The sequence below is a fragment of the Aplidium turbinatum genome, chromosome 8 (genome assembly GCF_918807975.1).
Source record: "Aplidium turbinatum chromosome 8, kaAplTurb1.1, whole genome shotgun sequence".
Taxonomy (NCBI): Eukaryota; Metazoa; Chordata; class Ascidiacea; order Aplousobranchia; family Polyclinidae; genus Aplidium; species Aplidium turbinatum.
This window is the reverse complement of record NC_137479.1, coordinates 10,941,023-10,957,253: the sequence shown is the minus strand read 5'-3', so window position 1 is coordinate 10,957,253 and position 16,231 is coordinate 10,941,023. Positions and strand designations below refer to the sequence as shown.

The 16,231-nt window shown below is 39.2% G+C and overlaps 1 protein-coding gene across 1 annotated transcript in view; it reads left to right on the top strand.

Moving 5' to 3' along the window:
• The first annotated feature begins 1,533 nt into the window (after positions 1 to 1,533).
• The window catches only part of LOC145775054 (semaphorin-6A-like), a 31,544-nt gene continuing 16,846 nt past the window's right edge, over positions 1,534 to 16,231 (top strand). The window contains exon 1 of the mRNA XM_082586252.1: positions 1,534 to 1,713. Coding sequence (XP_082442378.1) covers positions 1,541 to 1,713 — 173 coding nt within the window. The 5' untranslated portion in view covers positions 1,534 to 1,540. The remainder of the gene's footprint in view (positions 1,714 to 16,231) is intronic.

Here is a 16,231-nt window from a genome sequence, read left to right as displayed (position 1 = left end):
GCAACGATTCTATTGCAGGACGTCGCCCAGACTTCAACAACGTTAAGTGATCATTTTAAATGCAAGTTTAATGCTATTTACTTGTGCTATCGTTATTGTATTTTGGCCTCCAAGCACGCAGATTTGGCCGCCGAGAAGGAGCTCTCGGTAGGCCACGATGGCTGCCGGAAAAAAACACGAGTTTTAAGGCCTGAATGCCTTCACTTCTTTACTAACTAACTATCTACTTCTTTACTAGTATGTTAAACCGACGTAAAGGTTTCAAAGTTTTTTTTTCCTTTAAATGCAGGTAAGTCTAGTACTTGATCTCGCGTGCGACCAAACAACAAGCTTTGTCGTTGCAAAGGAAGTACAATAAGAGGGGTGCTTTTGAGATTAAACGATTGATTAAGATTTCCAGTTCTCAGCTTTACAAGTGGACCTTTTATGGAAAAATTTGCTTCTCAAGGTCATTGCATCAAACGTGAAATTACTTTGGAGAAGCAGATTTGTAGCGGGATGTTTTAACTGTACTGAATTTGATACTGATTTGTAATAAAGTGCTTCAGCAAGGGACTAATTTTTGTGATTTTCTTCAACTGTAGGATGTGAAACGTATTACACTGGTGTAAGTTTGATATCGTTTGCTTGCAGAACTCTAAGTTGTAATAACTGATTTGCTATTCTGAGATACTAAGGTTTTGAAACGTCTGGATTTATAATTGAAGCAACGATACACAAGATATATAATACGGTCGCAATGCCGGCCAACGGTCGTAACAACGTTGTAGACTTGACGAGTGATGTTGCCGATTTGCGGCAGTATCGCGGTGTCACTGTGCGTGTACCAGCGTTTTGCAAACGCTCATCAATTTCAACGCTTGCATCGAGATCAAAGAACCCTGGTCGTTGTGAGGATTGTGTATTCAATCCGCAGCAGGATTATTCATCGAACACCTCAGTGCGGCTGGCAGCAGACCTCAACTCTGTAATTTGTGATGACAAGCCACGCGGATACACCGAGTTATGTTACTTTAATTGCTGTCGTGTGGGATCAGCATTAAGCTGTTTGATCCGGCCAAGATTATCGTCACCTTCTACTGCATCAAAAGCATCATTTTCACCTTCGTCATTATCAAGACCGCGGACGCACCTTTCTACAATTGCCATCGTGTTATTGATTGTTTACTCCGTTTTGACGGCGGCCCACGGCTCTTCAATCACAAAAGCTCCCTTGACAAGAACCGATGGTAATAGTTACATCACGCTTTTCAATGAAATAAAGTACTTTCATTGCGTTATCATTAATGGATCATAGCAATAATGTTTTCTCTGCACAATGTTGAATATATGAGTTGTTTCTGAAGCATACTGTAAGTCATAAAAATAAAGTCTTTCATTAAAGCGTATTTTTTTATTCAAGTATATACATTCAAGTTACGAGCAGCTATACTTTTGTACTATTAGATTAATTGTTCTGCGTACATAGTTAGGCCATTCCTTTGCTTTTTCAGCAACTTTATCAAATAGATTTCGTACATTTACCGGATTGGGGCCGAGGATGGCAGGAAAAAAAGCGTCATACAACAAAGGACAGGCAGGTGCATCGCCCCGCTTCCGTCTCACACCTTGGGAAAAGAACACCTCGGAGAATTTTCAACTGGACTTTCAAACACTGAAAGTAATCAAACAATGGGGAAATCGAACCAAAGATGTTCTCCTGGTAGGAGGGAGGTAAGAAAATATTGCTGCCACTGTAAAGTTTGATTTTTTACTTTTGACTTTTCTTGTTTCTGAGATTACATCATCATCAGGTTCTTTCCTCTCGTCGAGGGTTGTGGTGGAGGCAATGAAGCGCCAACTTCCCATATTTTCAATTTTTTTAATTATATACAGTTTTGTAATCAATCTGAGATTTCACCCGCATAAAAAAAAACCGTCAATCTTACTACTGACGAGATTCGTAAACCTGAAACAGCTTTCTGCTGCCTTTTTTACACAGTCGGCTGACTGCCGGTATGCATAAAGTGTAATCTGTTTAACAGCTTTCTGGAATTTCTATGGTTAATAAAACGAACGAAATTGCATAAAACTTGCTTATGTTCTATTTGGTCAACTCATATAAAGGCTATGTAATTTTATGAATAGTTCATTTACGAGTGGAATGGCTGTAATTCACAAGCTAGTCGTTTTGGTTGGTAATATTCTGATGATTTTATTTGCTCTTGAAGCTCTATCGCAGTCAATATTGCTTGTATTATTTGGCTTGGATGTTGTGCAAGTGAAGTGACGTCTGTATTATGTTTGGTCAGCGTTGACCTTTGCGTTATGAACCGTACGAAGGTACTTTCAACCAGCTTGAACACTTAATCGAAACCGTTTCAAATGTTTGCTGTGCAATGTGCAAGCTCAACACAGCATTTATGTTCCGAACCCTTCCAACATACAGTATTCTGGGATTCTATTTAAATGAGAACCTTCTGACGATCCCAGTAAGATGAAAGAGCCTGTTAAAGTTTTTGGCGAATAGTAACTGCGTTTGATGTATTCTGGGTTAGTGATATGTGGGTTGCTCGTTATTTGTAAGCTCAATCCGATATGTTGTAAAAATATGTTTTTGCCGTTACTTTTCGAAACCTTACTTTTGAAATTTACAACATTATTTTATAATTTCTGATTCAAGCAATTTATCGCTGATAATAGCATTGGTTAATTACAACGTGTTCTAACAGAGTGAGTGAGACGTTTCCTCACTCACTCAACCTCCTGTAACAGGAAAATCGCGCATGGTTCACAGACTTCTCTGGTTTGTGATGATTGAACGTCTGAAAGCGTACAGTCAGCGTAAAGTCGAGACATTTTTGTCAGCTTGGTCACCAAACTGAAACAAAACCACAAGACAATATCTTTTATGAACCACACTCTTGCTGTCTGAACATTTGCTGGTACAAGATTGCCAATACTACTTGCTTTTAAATGAGTCTTTTGCTTTATTCCCTTGGCAAACGATTTCTTTGTGGCATGTCTTGATTTCCTGCAGTGCATGTGAACGTTCCTAATTGCAGTGACATTTTCTTCACACCCAGTGATGATTATCTTTGATCGATAAAGGTAAAGCCTGGTCCGGCTTATGTCCGGTTACGGTTCCCACGTCAACTTGGCCCTAGCTAGCAAATTAATCCTTTTTTACGTTTATGTAAAACCTACACACGTTGACTTAATGAAAAAGGAAGGACTACTTAGTCTTAGCAAGTGGGGGCAGCACCCAGGCGCGGATCTAGGAGTTTTTTTTGGGGGGGGCCAAAAAATTTGAAAATGAATTGAAAAGAAAAAACAGATATGAACAATCAGTGGCGTAGGCAAGAATTTTGGGGGGTTTGACGGCCGGCGGGCGAAGCCTGACGGTGTGTTCGCCAAAGGCGACACTCAGCGATGGGGGGTCTGGGGGGCCTCCCCCAGAAAATTTTGAAAAATTACTTTGAATTTGGTGCATTCTGAGAGCATTTTCAACAAAAATATGGGTATAAATATTCCTGTGAAATGGCGCTGTCCGGTGGCATAGCAAAAGGATAAGATCATGTTTTCTTCGGCATTTTTTCGGTAATAAAGCTAAGTCTCTATGTTTTCTTGTTGCTAATTACTGGCTGAGATGTTTGAATGTTTGGTATTGGCAAAACTCGCTCTTTTAATGCAGTTTCGCTTAAAATTAGGCAAACTTTGTTTTAGTGACATAGAGACTGAAAGCATCATTCTCAATATCGTGACGTCACACGTGTTCCAAGGGGGGGTTGTAACCCCCCCCCCTTGGCTACGCCACTGTGAACAATGATACTACGACAGTGGTTCTCAACCTTTTTTCTTTCGTGGCCCATTTTTGTTTGCATAAAAGTTCTGTGGCCCATTCAATTTTTATGTATGAAAAAAAATACAAAAAAGGTTTATAAACAAAAAGCAGCAGAACATTGCCTTTGGAAAGTTGCAGGAATCTCCTTGTTGAATCCAGGCGCTGACGCTTCACATTGTCTTCTTTTCGTTAAAAAAATTCACATCTTCATCCTTGTAATTTGGATGAACTTTTTCCAGGTGACGTTTCAGTTTTGATGGCCTCAATGAATGATGACTAACTGTTGTACATAGCCTACTGAATGTAATTTTCATCAAACTTAAAGCTTCAAGTATTGTCAATTCCTCCCCAAAATAATCCACAAAATAAAATGCTGCACGTACTAAAAAGCGGATCTGCAGAAGTTCAACAAGGCTACCGCTTATAAAGATGGCTTAATTGTAACGACAAACTAGTCTATTACATCATAAAGTGTGTAAAAACTGAGTTGATGTAAAACTGTAAGTTGCAATAATTAGAATGATAATTGCCACTTTGCAGCTAAAAACAGCAGCATCATTCATTGTAGTTGAACAAACACACAAGTGTAAAATTGACTATATAGTGATAAAAACGAAACAAAATGTTTCAATAAATCTTTCAATTTTTTTATAGGCTATATGTCTGTGGCCCACCTCAAAATGTTTCTATGGCCCACCAGTGAGCCATGGCCCACTGGTTGAGAACCGCTGTACTACGACATATGCGATATGCTATAAAATAGACATTAAAACAGCCATGTTCATCAATAAATTTCTGTATGCAGTGTCCATGACCAATTGGATATTTGTATGTTTGCAGACATATAGGCTAGCCTACAGTAATTGATTGAAATTATGATGAAGACTAAAAACTATAAAACAATTCAGGTTTCAGATTGTTTCAACAGACGTCATTTGGCTCAGCGTTGGTTTCAGCTGAGCCAGCTCCAACAAATGTTGCTATTAAAATGTATAATCGATGGATAATTTCAACCTTAATAATAACAAAAAATAATTCCCCCCCCCCCTCCCCCGGGATAAGTTAAGTCCGCTGTGGGACTAATATCAGCTATTTAGAAGCATATCATACCATTCAACAATTTCTCACAAAATTTTGGGGGGGGCCCGGGCCCCTTGGGCCCCCCCCATAAATCCGCGCCTGGCAGCACCCATACGTCATACCGTTTTCTTGATAAAGAAAATATGTTCAAAGATTTTGTCACGCAGCTAGTCTTTGACTTCTGTGACATTAATCCACATAATGTCTCTACTGTACATCTTTGGAGTTTACGTCTGAATGTATCATTACGGATTAGAAATGTCGCTTTTTCAGTTCAAATCTCGGATATTATAAGCTATTCTAACTACTGCGGTAGCATTATTCCCGGTAGTATGAATAAATAACATGACATTTTTCTTGAATTGTACGTTCAGTCCATCCGGTTTTGCCATTGACCGATTTACACGATGCAGTTGAGTGCCTCGCTTGGCTTAATATTTAAACCCAACAAGCGAACTTTATCAATAGCTAGCCCATGCAGCCATTAGAATATAAAAGATTACGCAGTTTGAGACTTAACCAGGGTTTGTGGCGTGGCCCAATTTTTATTGTTTGTGTGTTTAAGTTTGTTTATTCACTCAAACCGTGGATAAAACATTAATGGCAATGACGTGTGAGGTAGTTTGTGTCGTTCACTGTGACGTGCGGATAGCACAATGTTTGATTGGATGTTGAACTGGCACTAAAGAGACTAATTGCTTGAACTAGTTTTTGACTGATGTTTTGAGTATGTCTGTTAGTTTATGATCCAGCCACACAGATAAATTAAGATCTGATCTGATCAAAGATAAAAAGACTGCTTTTGCGCATTGGCGCCTTGGTTCCTTATTATTTCCTTCTGCCTACCTTAGCGTACTACCCCCTTGGTTCCTTATTATTTCCTTCTGCCTACCTTAGCGTACTACCCCCTCTTGGGACCTATTTGGATTCCCTTATTTAGCCAAGCGTCAATGTAGGTTATGGCCAGTTGACACTAATCGTCGCCTGTGATTCTTAACTGAGCAGGAACACAGTGCCGTTTATTACAACGGTGTACTGGCGACAGTGTCATATTCCCGCTGTAACATGCACACAGCACAGCTGCGTTATGATCCATCCAACAGTCACGAAAAGGACTTTAATTCGTTATCTAGTTGATATGCAAGTATCATGTGACAGTCTCTGATCGATTAGTTTCAGACGCACTGGGAAGCGCAGACGCAGTGCGTCTCGTTATTCAATCCAAATTGTCCATGCTACGTCTAATTTGAAAATCGTAAATAACTCGATAAGAATTTGCCCATTTTGTGTAAATTACGTTTTGTAAGCAACTCCTTTTTAAAAGTTATTTACTTTTAAAGATGAAATGAATTAAAGCAATGTTTTTGATTAATCGCAAGATATTTTTTAATTTTATAAATTTACTCTTCCCATATCGCGCTGTACATCTAATCGTTGTTTAATTTAACCTAAAGCTTATTTTTCTAATCGATGCAACTAAGCTAGAAAACAGTGCACTACTGCAGTTGCATTTTAACTTGGACAGTAAAGAAACCACCCATGTTGTTAAAACGCCTAATTTTATAATTTGCTCGTAATAATAAAATACAGCTAGAGGCTTTGTTGGACGATTTAGACTTGATAGTTTAAAAAACAATTCAGCCAAAAACTGCGTTTAGTTAACCAGCAGCAAACGTTTTACAACAGACATTTGGCCGGTTTATGGAAAGAGTCAGATGTCTTTTGTAATTAAATCTGTGTCGTGTTGAAAATTTAATTACTGGAAACAGACTGTGAGGCGAAGAAGAGTTTCGTGGGTAACGTCAGACCTGACCTTTAGTTTATTTGTTTATTTTCCGGGCTCTATTTTGATGTGGCGTGAATTCCGTCAATGTGTTGGTAGCTTGTGACCTAGTTTTCAAACAATACGTTAAAGAATACCAAACCTTTTGGTAATGGCACTGTGTCAACTGGTAACAAAATCGGCCTTAAATTGGCAATGGGGCATGGGAAGCTGGTTGATTGACTGACCGACCGCTTTGAAAACCACGTTTTGACCCTTCTCTATTTGAAGGTCATGATCTGTGTCACGTACGTACTTAAAACTTAAAAGAAAGACATTTTTTCACTTTATCTATCGGAAGTTAGAATGAGTATGTATACTGTTACTTCATAGGGTTGAGACCTGATGAGTTGGTGCTGCACGACAAATTTGACACATTGAGATTTTACCGAGATTTTGTTTCGAACCAGTTTATTTGCCGACAGTTCCAATGCAGAGGTTTCGACACAAGTTCTTCCATCTTAATTGTGATGCCTGATCAACTTGTGTTCCTTTTATGCCACTCGCAATTCGCATGCACGCGCTTAACCTCACATTAACCGCAACTGACCTGCAAAGAGTAAGCCAGGATCAATATTTGGACGAAGAGATGATCCCTCACAAGACTGAACTTTATTTAGCTGGTGAATTCTACGTTGATTTGACGTTGTCAGCTATTGAACGCGGGAAAAAATAAACTTATATCACCGTAGTCAAAAGATATTTCAAGTGTTTTTGCACAGCATGGCCTGTCAATGACACTCATCATCGATCTATGCTATAGAAGCAGTTGAGGTCTGATGGGAAAGTAAATTATTATCCATGACGAACGGCGCTCTGAATCTCCGCTGGCGATTGTCACACAGCTTGCAATTCAACTCCAGCACCCTTTTCAAAGACAAAAGAACACAACACTGGACTTGATTAACGTACACTAAATTAGGTGCTACAAAAGCAACTCTAATTATCAGTATCTTCTGCGACAAAAAGAAACAGCGATATTGTTTAATTGGTTGGGGTGATAATCAGCTTTACGAGCATCAATGGTATGGAATTACCACGTTGGAACGGCAAAGGCACTAATTCATTTCTTCAACAGTCCACAACGCCCCTGTGCGATGTGTCAGCAGTTTTCATTTGTGTTAATTTGACGTACATAGACGGTGTATTAACAACAAGTTCTTAATTTTAACATGTTGTTTTTGACCTAACATGCCAGTTGTACAGGAGAGTGTTATGTTGTTTTTTTTTATCTGAATGTTTACTTTGCGCTAGAAGTGTAGGCATATTTGTAATTTCGTGTTTTTTTTTTGTTAAAAGCAAAAACTCACTTGATTTTGAAAGAAAACATGATAAATTTAGAAAAAAATTAGGGTGGCATTTTTTCTGAACATTTTTGGGGCATGAAATCCAAGATGGCGTCCAAAATGGGGCATAACAATGATTAAGCAATATTTTCGCAAGTATATAGGCTACAATTACAAATAAAATATCTAAATATATGTTTTCTGAGACAGGAAATCTAATGGAATCATCGAATTTAGGTTACATATATGACATACAAGTGCCAAATTTTAAAATGTTATTCAAAATATCCCCGCGCACCCGAAACGTATGCTAACCTACGTAATTTTGTAATTTTGCACCAAAGACTATATTAACTTAAATGCATGCATTTTTCACAAAGAATACGCAACTAGAAAGCCAATGAACGGATCTAAATACAATGAAACTTGAATTAATGTTCGATCCTTTAAGTCGTAGCCTATTACACGCGAAAGATGTAAGAAGTCTTAGGCCTTCTGATTAAATGGCAGTTATCGTTAACAACCGACATCTACGGAATTTATAATATTTATTAAATGTCAAAGAAAGCAATTCATCTTCAAAATTTTCCGTCTTCATTTATCACTGGTTGGATAGTTTTGTTTTTACAGCTGAGGCCACAGCCCCAGACTTCTGTAGCCTACATGGAATATTGTTCTTGTGGCAGTTGCACCTTCCTTCGCATCCACGTTTACACCCGCACCTTATGAGTTGCAATTGGTGGATTTAAACAACGATCTGGCGTGACGTGACTTGAACATGCATCAAACGTCCAACTAAGTGCAGTTGGTGCTGGAAGGCAGGGATGGGCTTTGCTAGCTTTTCTCCACATCATGCATACATAATGAGCCCGGCGAATGCGCAAATCTATAGTGAACCAGAAGTTGGTGGGAAGTCTTCTCCTTCGGCTGCACGATTGGAGAAGAGGAACCAACGGAGGTCATTCACTTTCGTGTAGCTTTTGGATCGATACAAAATACAGACAAAGCGTTCCAACTGCGAGCATACATCAGCAGGAAGATCAGTGTCATTCCCGAGCATTGCTAGTGCATCCAAGATCTCATCATCACAAGACATAAATGCCTTGAAGCATAAGTCTTTGGTTCTGACAGAAAATCTCTCAGTCATATCGGAACCAGTCAGAGCATGAAAACCTAGAAGTGCAGAAGCACGTTTTGGTCCCAAGTTGTTGTTTATGTTTCGCACACAAATGTCCCTCTTCAATCTGTCCTTTCCCGTAAGGAAAGTTGTAGACCCGGGTAAGTGTGGATACATGTAGATGAGCAACAACAAGATGTTTATGTCTGGGGAACTGACAACCAGTTCTGTTTCATTGGAAACAGTTAGAGCGTGCAGAACAATCAAAGTGTCTGCCTCTTCTTGGCTGTGAGTCAGGAGCGAGTCTGGAATATTAACATTGACCTTGGTTTGTGTTTCCGATGTCACCAGTAGTTTTTTCAGTCTGTTGTTGAAGCTCTTGCTGTGATGTAGGCTACAATCTTTTCATCTAAATACTCGGTCAGTTCTCCTTTGGTGCGGATATCTGAGAGAAAGTCCTCCAAGGAAATATTCTGGATTAAAGTGTTGTCTTTCACGTGTTAATAGGCTATGTTGACTTTCCCTTGTTCCTCTTTGTCCGCATCTGTTGCTTGAGTGATGTTTCGATGTGCCGGTCAAACACCAACCTGATCTCGTCATACTGTGTAACTACCCATGTTACAAATTATCTGAAGAAAGGCTTCGGCAAAGTCTTGGCACGTTTTCATTTGTTCCGTTTTGGTAACTGCGTTTACCATAGCCATCCCATCAATGATGATCACTCGGTGAGTTGTCAGTTCATCTGGAGGGTCTACAGTGGTATATTCAACTGCTGTGTCAAAGGTACTTAGAATGAATGGTTATCGGACAGCTGAGTAACAGTTACCTCATTCCTGTCAACTTGTAGCCTACCCGTTGTCTGTTACTACCGCTATCCAGCTTCTCAAGATGACGAAGGATTGATGCCTTATCATATGCCAGCAGGAGGGATCCATCTGAAGCAAACAGTGATCGAGGCACCACACCAAACTCATACGTTCCGATGCATTCCTTGAGCTCTGGTCGACCTCTTGATATTACAATGAACCGCTGCAAAAGTCCTCGCTCTTCTTTAATTTTGATTACCTTGTCTCCCATGCTGATTTTTGCAATTGCATTGGCACTTTTGAATGTAGACAGTTTCTTCCTGGTCATTTTGTCCCATGCGGAAAGTTTTCCTTCTACAAGATGTTCAGTGACGAAACTTTCAAAAATCTGTTGCCTAATCTCGTCACGCCGAAGGATGTCGTTGGTAGCAGTTTCATTCATAACTGCTTTGGTGAGCAAATTGTAAATTTCATCTTCGTCAACAAAAGGATTCACATGGTTTCTATGCTCGTGAAATACTACGCTGAGTTTGATAGCATTTTGCGTCATTCTGGAGAGTTTTCCTCCTGTAAGCTCGTGGTGCTGTGTTCTCTTTGCCTTGCTACCAGAGTAGTACTTTTTCTCAAAGTCATGCTGCAAATTTGAGACTTCGGGTGCGATGAGAAAGTATTTGTCCAGTGACTTTTGATTCTGTGTAATTCGAACTATGCCTCCAATAACCTTAAGTTCACGTTTTCTTGTTCAATCCCGTGATCTGCACCTATTGATCTGAATCCAACAACACCTTTGGTTACCGATGCGCAGAAATTCCCTTTCATGAATTCTGCCCAGATCTCTGGGTGCTCCTTTTCTGCTTGCTGCATTGTAGAAATGTAAAGTGGTAAAAGGCGTGCATAATTTAAATTAAATGATCATGGGCAAAGAAATACTTTATGAGTGATTCCAAACTCTGCATGTGCAGCGATATGTCTAGTTGTCTGTGGTGACTCGAACAAATTGGAGGATAGTCTCAAACTGTTTCATCGCTGAATCTTGTTTGCAGTGCTTTGCGATTGTTTAATGTTTTGGAAAATGTCCCTGGCTTAACAGGCTGCTTCGCCCTTTACTCCAGTATCACTTCTTCGTTATTTTTATCCAGAAGCCTGAGTAAACCTGTAAAAACCGTTATACCTGTACAATAGGGTGGGTCGATTTTCACATAAAATCGTCGGATTGTCGCATAAATCGGTATTTAGGTGAGGCTTGCCATACTAAATAAAGCGTTAAAATTTCAATGTGATGGTGTGCTCTTAACCACTTACCCCAGGTGGTATAGAAAAATACAGTTTTCTACTTCACGATAAATTATATTCAATAGGTAGGCTACAGTGAAAACGAAACACAATTGAAATGTAATGAGTTAAAGCCAAACCTGGATGTTAAACTAAACAACACAGTCTTTCTTTGATTCAAATATAGGCCGCTGTTTCTTGCATCTAAGATAGAATAAATCATAGAGTTCCTTTTTTCCTTTCCGAGAGTTTTGAGGATGATCTCAGTGACTACACGAATCATTTTATCAAAGGCTTGAGTCTGTGCTGTGTATGACGACTTTACTGGGACTGACTTTATTGCATCCCAAAGTTCATTTCTTAGATGATAATAATGGTGGTTCAGTAACGTCAATCTGTGTCCAGTCGATCATATCAATATAGCCTAATCCATTGGATTAAGATTAACTTGATCAGCAGGGCGATGGAATCTTTATATTATTGTAGATGAAAGCTTTCGTGCTTTCAGAATTCGCCTAACAGCTAGCCTACTTCACGAATGACAGGTCTATTGTCATGAAACATGGCATATAGCAAATTCTCGCGGTGAGCTGCATAAGAATTTTGCTCGAACGATTTGTCGATGACAGACTGCACTTCTACTGGCTCAAGTCCACGACTGAGTTGTATCATAAGGAAAAGTACTGCTGGAGCATCGCTGATATCTGTGGCCATCTAACTGCAAACTATACAGGCCCATATACAGTTGCAATGAATCGTGTCAATGTCTTAACAGCTTCTGATGGATGGGTTTGACTAACATAATAGCGGCACATTCGATTTGTTCCTTTGAATGATTATACTGTATTTTACAGGATCTCTGTGTAAGAGTGTTTCAGAACATTCCTCAGAACTGATTGCATGGCAGATTTCCAAAAGGTACATCTGGTCTGTGCTTAGATCTTTGAATTGTCCAATTTTGGCAAATGGGGAGTTTCAATTTTATCAAACAATGCGATCTCCAAGGCTATAAGGTTTGGCCACAGAATATCGCCAATTTCACTAATGAATGTTTCTGGACCAGATGTCTTTCCAAATAATCCAGATAGATGCTGCAATGGTACGGTAACTCATTGATGGGCAGCAAAGGCCAATATATATTCCACTGAACTTCATACTGGATAATGGATATGATCTTCTTTCTAGCAATTACTCCATTACGATTCCCAGTGTTCACTGTTGTCCCGTCACAACTTGTTATTCGAATTCCATCCATGTTCATATTCTCGTCGATCATAAATTATTGACGACATGTTGGGTTGGTTTCAATTCAGTAGGCTACGCTTCTTGACTCGGCTATGTCTCACTTTCCGTGGGTCAATAATAATGTCTGTAGGGAAGTCTTTTCCTAACACATCCTGCAAAGTAGCAGTGGCAATAGCAGCAACTGTTTTGTCAGAAACCATCTTTTGATGGGCTTCCCTTGCAACACAAGAGATTGGGATGGTATTGTAGGCACTACTTGTTGAGACACTCTCCATGAAACTCGGATCATTATCGGATGAATAAGATAAAGAGTCAATTTCACAAAGTTTTTTTGTGACGTGTTAAACTGCACAACTATTAGAAGTTCGTTCACTGCGCAGGATTGCCGGACTGGGCGAAAAAATGAGATAAAATGACAAAAATTTCCGCAACTTTTTGCCCAATCTGGCAACCCTGTTACAGAAACAGGGGTCATTGGGGTAATGGGTTGCTGCGCACAAAACAATTTTAAACTTTGAGGAAATGTTCAGAAGGTAAAGCCGCACCTATGTTCAAATTTATATGATAAATGGAGAAATCGACCCACCCTACTGTACAAGCTTGGGTTCTCTCTGGTATCCTACTTGCTACTGTCATTCATCTATGACGTCACAAATTACAAAAAACAGCTGATTAAAATGATTAAATAAGTTTGCTGCATGTGCGTCACAAAGTCACTTTGTTACAAAGTCTTTACGTCATAAAGCACTTTTGCATATTTTTTTACTGTAAATGAATGGGGCCAAAATTTCATTTTGGCCATTTTGATAAAGGATTTCAGGTCATTAGAGTGCACAGAAAAAATGCCACTCTAACTTTTTTTCATCTTTATAATATCATCTGACAAAATCAAGAAAGTTTTTGCTTTTAACAAAAAAAAAACACGAAACCTTTTTTCATGACAAATGTGCCCACACCATAGTGTGCAGTGTCTGCATGCTGTTTCTTTCACCTTTGCCTCGAAGACTTTTCTTTCAGTACCGTACAGTGAGATTTGATTTAACGTTGAATGCAGTTTGCTAAACTTGATACTTGCCAACTACAGTCGTTTTGAGTTTTGCCACAAAGGGTTCCCCTCAAACTCAATATCACACACGCGCGGGGATGACGAAAAACTATGATATGGCACATACCTCGCACATGTGCCGGGGAGCATGGCCATGTTGTAATAACATATCAGCGTTTTCCGACTTAGTCAAGTGTTTCCTAAATACAACGAACGACATCCGGCGTGTTATCCGTCCATAATCTTGCGGTTTCATATTCTGCGCTTCATGATCAACTATATTCGACGATTTCGTCCAAGCCGATGCCGATTAACGTTCAGCTTTTACCTGAAATTTCGTAACTTCTCGCTCCGTGTGAAGTCGAAATTGTTGCAGCTTTTTGAATAGCGGTTGTGAAACTCGACTGGAAAAGCTGTTACGTTGACACAAATGAAATGTTGAAACTAGAGCTGTTTCGAGAGAACCGCATTCTTTTTTGCATTTGCCTTTGTCTAGGAAAAACGTGTGGGAGCCTATCAAGTTCTGTTTGGTCAATATCCCATACACCAGGGGTCGGCAACCCCTGGCACGCGTGCCACTTGTGGCACGCGAGATGATTTTTTATGGCACGCCAAATGATTTGACGCGCACGTTATAGCACCTTAAGAAAGTGCAACCATTGCATCACTAACATTATTATTACATCACTAACACTAGCGTTAACTGAATGGTTGCACACATTTCCAGTTCGATCTGCAGCAGTGGTGCCACCGTATAGGTGCCAGTCCAGTAAGGTTCTCTTGAGGTTTGTTGAATGTCTAGTCGAGATAAGGGTCTTTTTGGCAGGGTAAGCAAGGTCTACCCTGAACTGGAGGATAAAAAGTGACTTGTAAAACTAATGTTTCTTGCAGATGTCACCACCCACCTTAACGAACTTAACCTTCGTCTGCAAGGTTCACAACAAACGGTGATGGATCGTTTTGAGGCATGGAAAGGTTTTGTAGCTAAATTGGATATCTACACAAGGGACATCCAAACTGCAACTTTTCGCTACTTTAAATACCTGAAGGTTTTCTCAGTGGATCACCAAGTCAGCATAGTTGAAATTGATGTGTACATGAGGGATCTAACGTCTCGACTTTGCAATAGATTTCAAGATTTTCAACATTTTGGTTCAGTATTTTCATTTCTCATCAAGCCCGAGAGCAGCGAAGACTTTAACTTATCTGCATTTGAATGGTTAGACATCGAAGACTTCCAGATGCACCTGATCGATTTCAAAGCATCCTTATTGTGGACATCAAAATTCGTCGAATTGCGGAAATCGCTGGAAACGGTTGAAAACAAACAAACAAGCATTTTGACGTGCTGGAAATCTTTGCCGGAGAAATTTAGCTGTCTCAAGAAGATGTCAATAGCTTTGCTATCTGCATTTGGCTCCACTTATTTGTGTGAACAAATATTTTTTAAACCATAAACAGACATAGTTGTTGCTTAGTTATGTCTGTTTATGGTTTAAAAGAGTTACCTCTCTACCCAAATTGTATTACAAATATTTTTGCACATGAATTTTATTCTCAGTCCACATCGCAGCCGACTTACGAAAGATCATTCGGAAGCATGTGTTCCACTTGAAGCGTCCAAATATAATCCTAATACTACAGAGCAAAGCAAGAAAACGCAAGGACAAGGATCTCATTAAAAAGTGACTTTTATGACTGCATTCGATGTTTTCCAATAAAGTTAATAAAACAAATTTGTTTCTTGTCTGTTAACTCAGTCAACTGTACTGTTTAATTTTAACATCAGATAGTTGCCAATACAAAACCAAACATATATCTTTGGCACGCGAGTTGTTGATATTTTGAGACTGGTCAAAACCCTGACCTGACTGGTCAAAACCCTGTAATGAGTTGCTTGATCGTGTTCGCCAGAAAATCACTGAAAATGTGAGAGAGATGGTAGAAGGTGAGGGAGGAGGAAGAAGGTGAGGGAGAAGGAAAAGATGAAATTGACTGGTGAATGAAGCATTTGAATATACTGGAGAGACTTGTTAATTCCAATTGTTCAATTGAGGTGTTCTAACTTACATAAAGTAGATAGGCATAAGGCATCACAACTTGTTCCTTTTCCGTTAATCCTTTCTTGGCTTGACGTGTACTTTGCTTCAAAGAATGAATCATAAACTATCCTGTCTTTAATTTTTAAAGCATCTTAGAATATGCATTCGCATTGTTTTATTTTAACTGGATAAAATTTGATGGCAACTGTTTTTCATAAAAACAATTGTTGAAATAAATTCTTGTACTTCAGTTGGCTGTGCAAATTATTCGTCGTTCTACCAAGCATTTTTTGGTTCATCAGAAACTTATTTTTAGAATTTGAATTTTCTCAATAATTAAAATAACCAACTGATTGAAATATCAAAAACAAACAGAGAAGTTGAATATTTTTTGTTCCAAATCCAGCATTTAGGTTATGTTGATCAAAACAAAATATAGTTGAACATCATTACTAATAACATGGAGGGTAATACTTTTAATTCAATTGAAAAGCAACTTGATTCATACACTAAAGGGGTTTTGACCAGCAATAGGTGGTCAAAACTGCCCGGTTTAAACCAGGTTTTAACTGGGCGGTTTAAACCGCCCCGGTTTAAACCGATCAACCCTGCAACGTTTTTCATTGTGACCCAAACCACTTTTTCTTCAGCAGTACTGAAAGCCCACGACGACAAAACGAACAATTGTTCAAC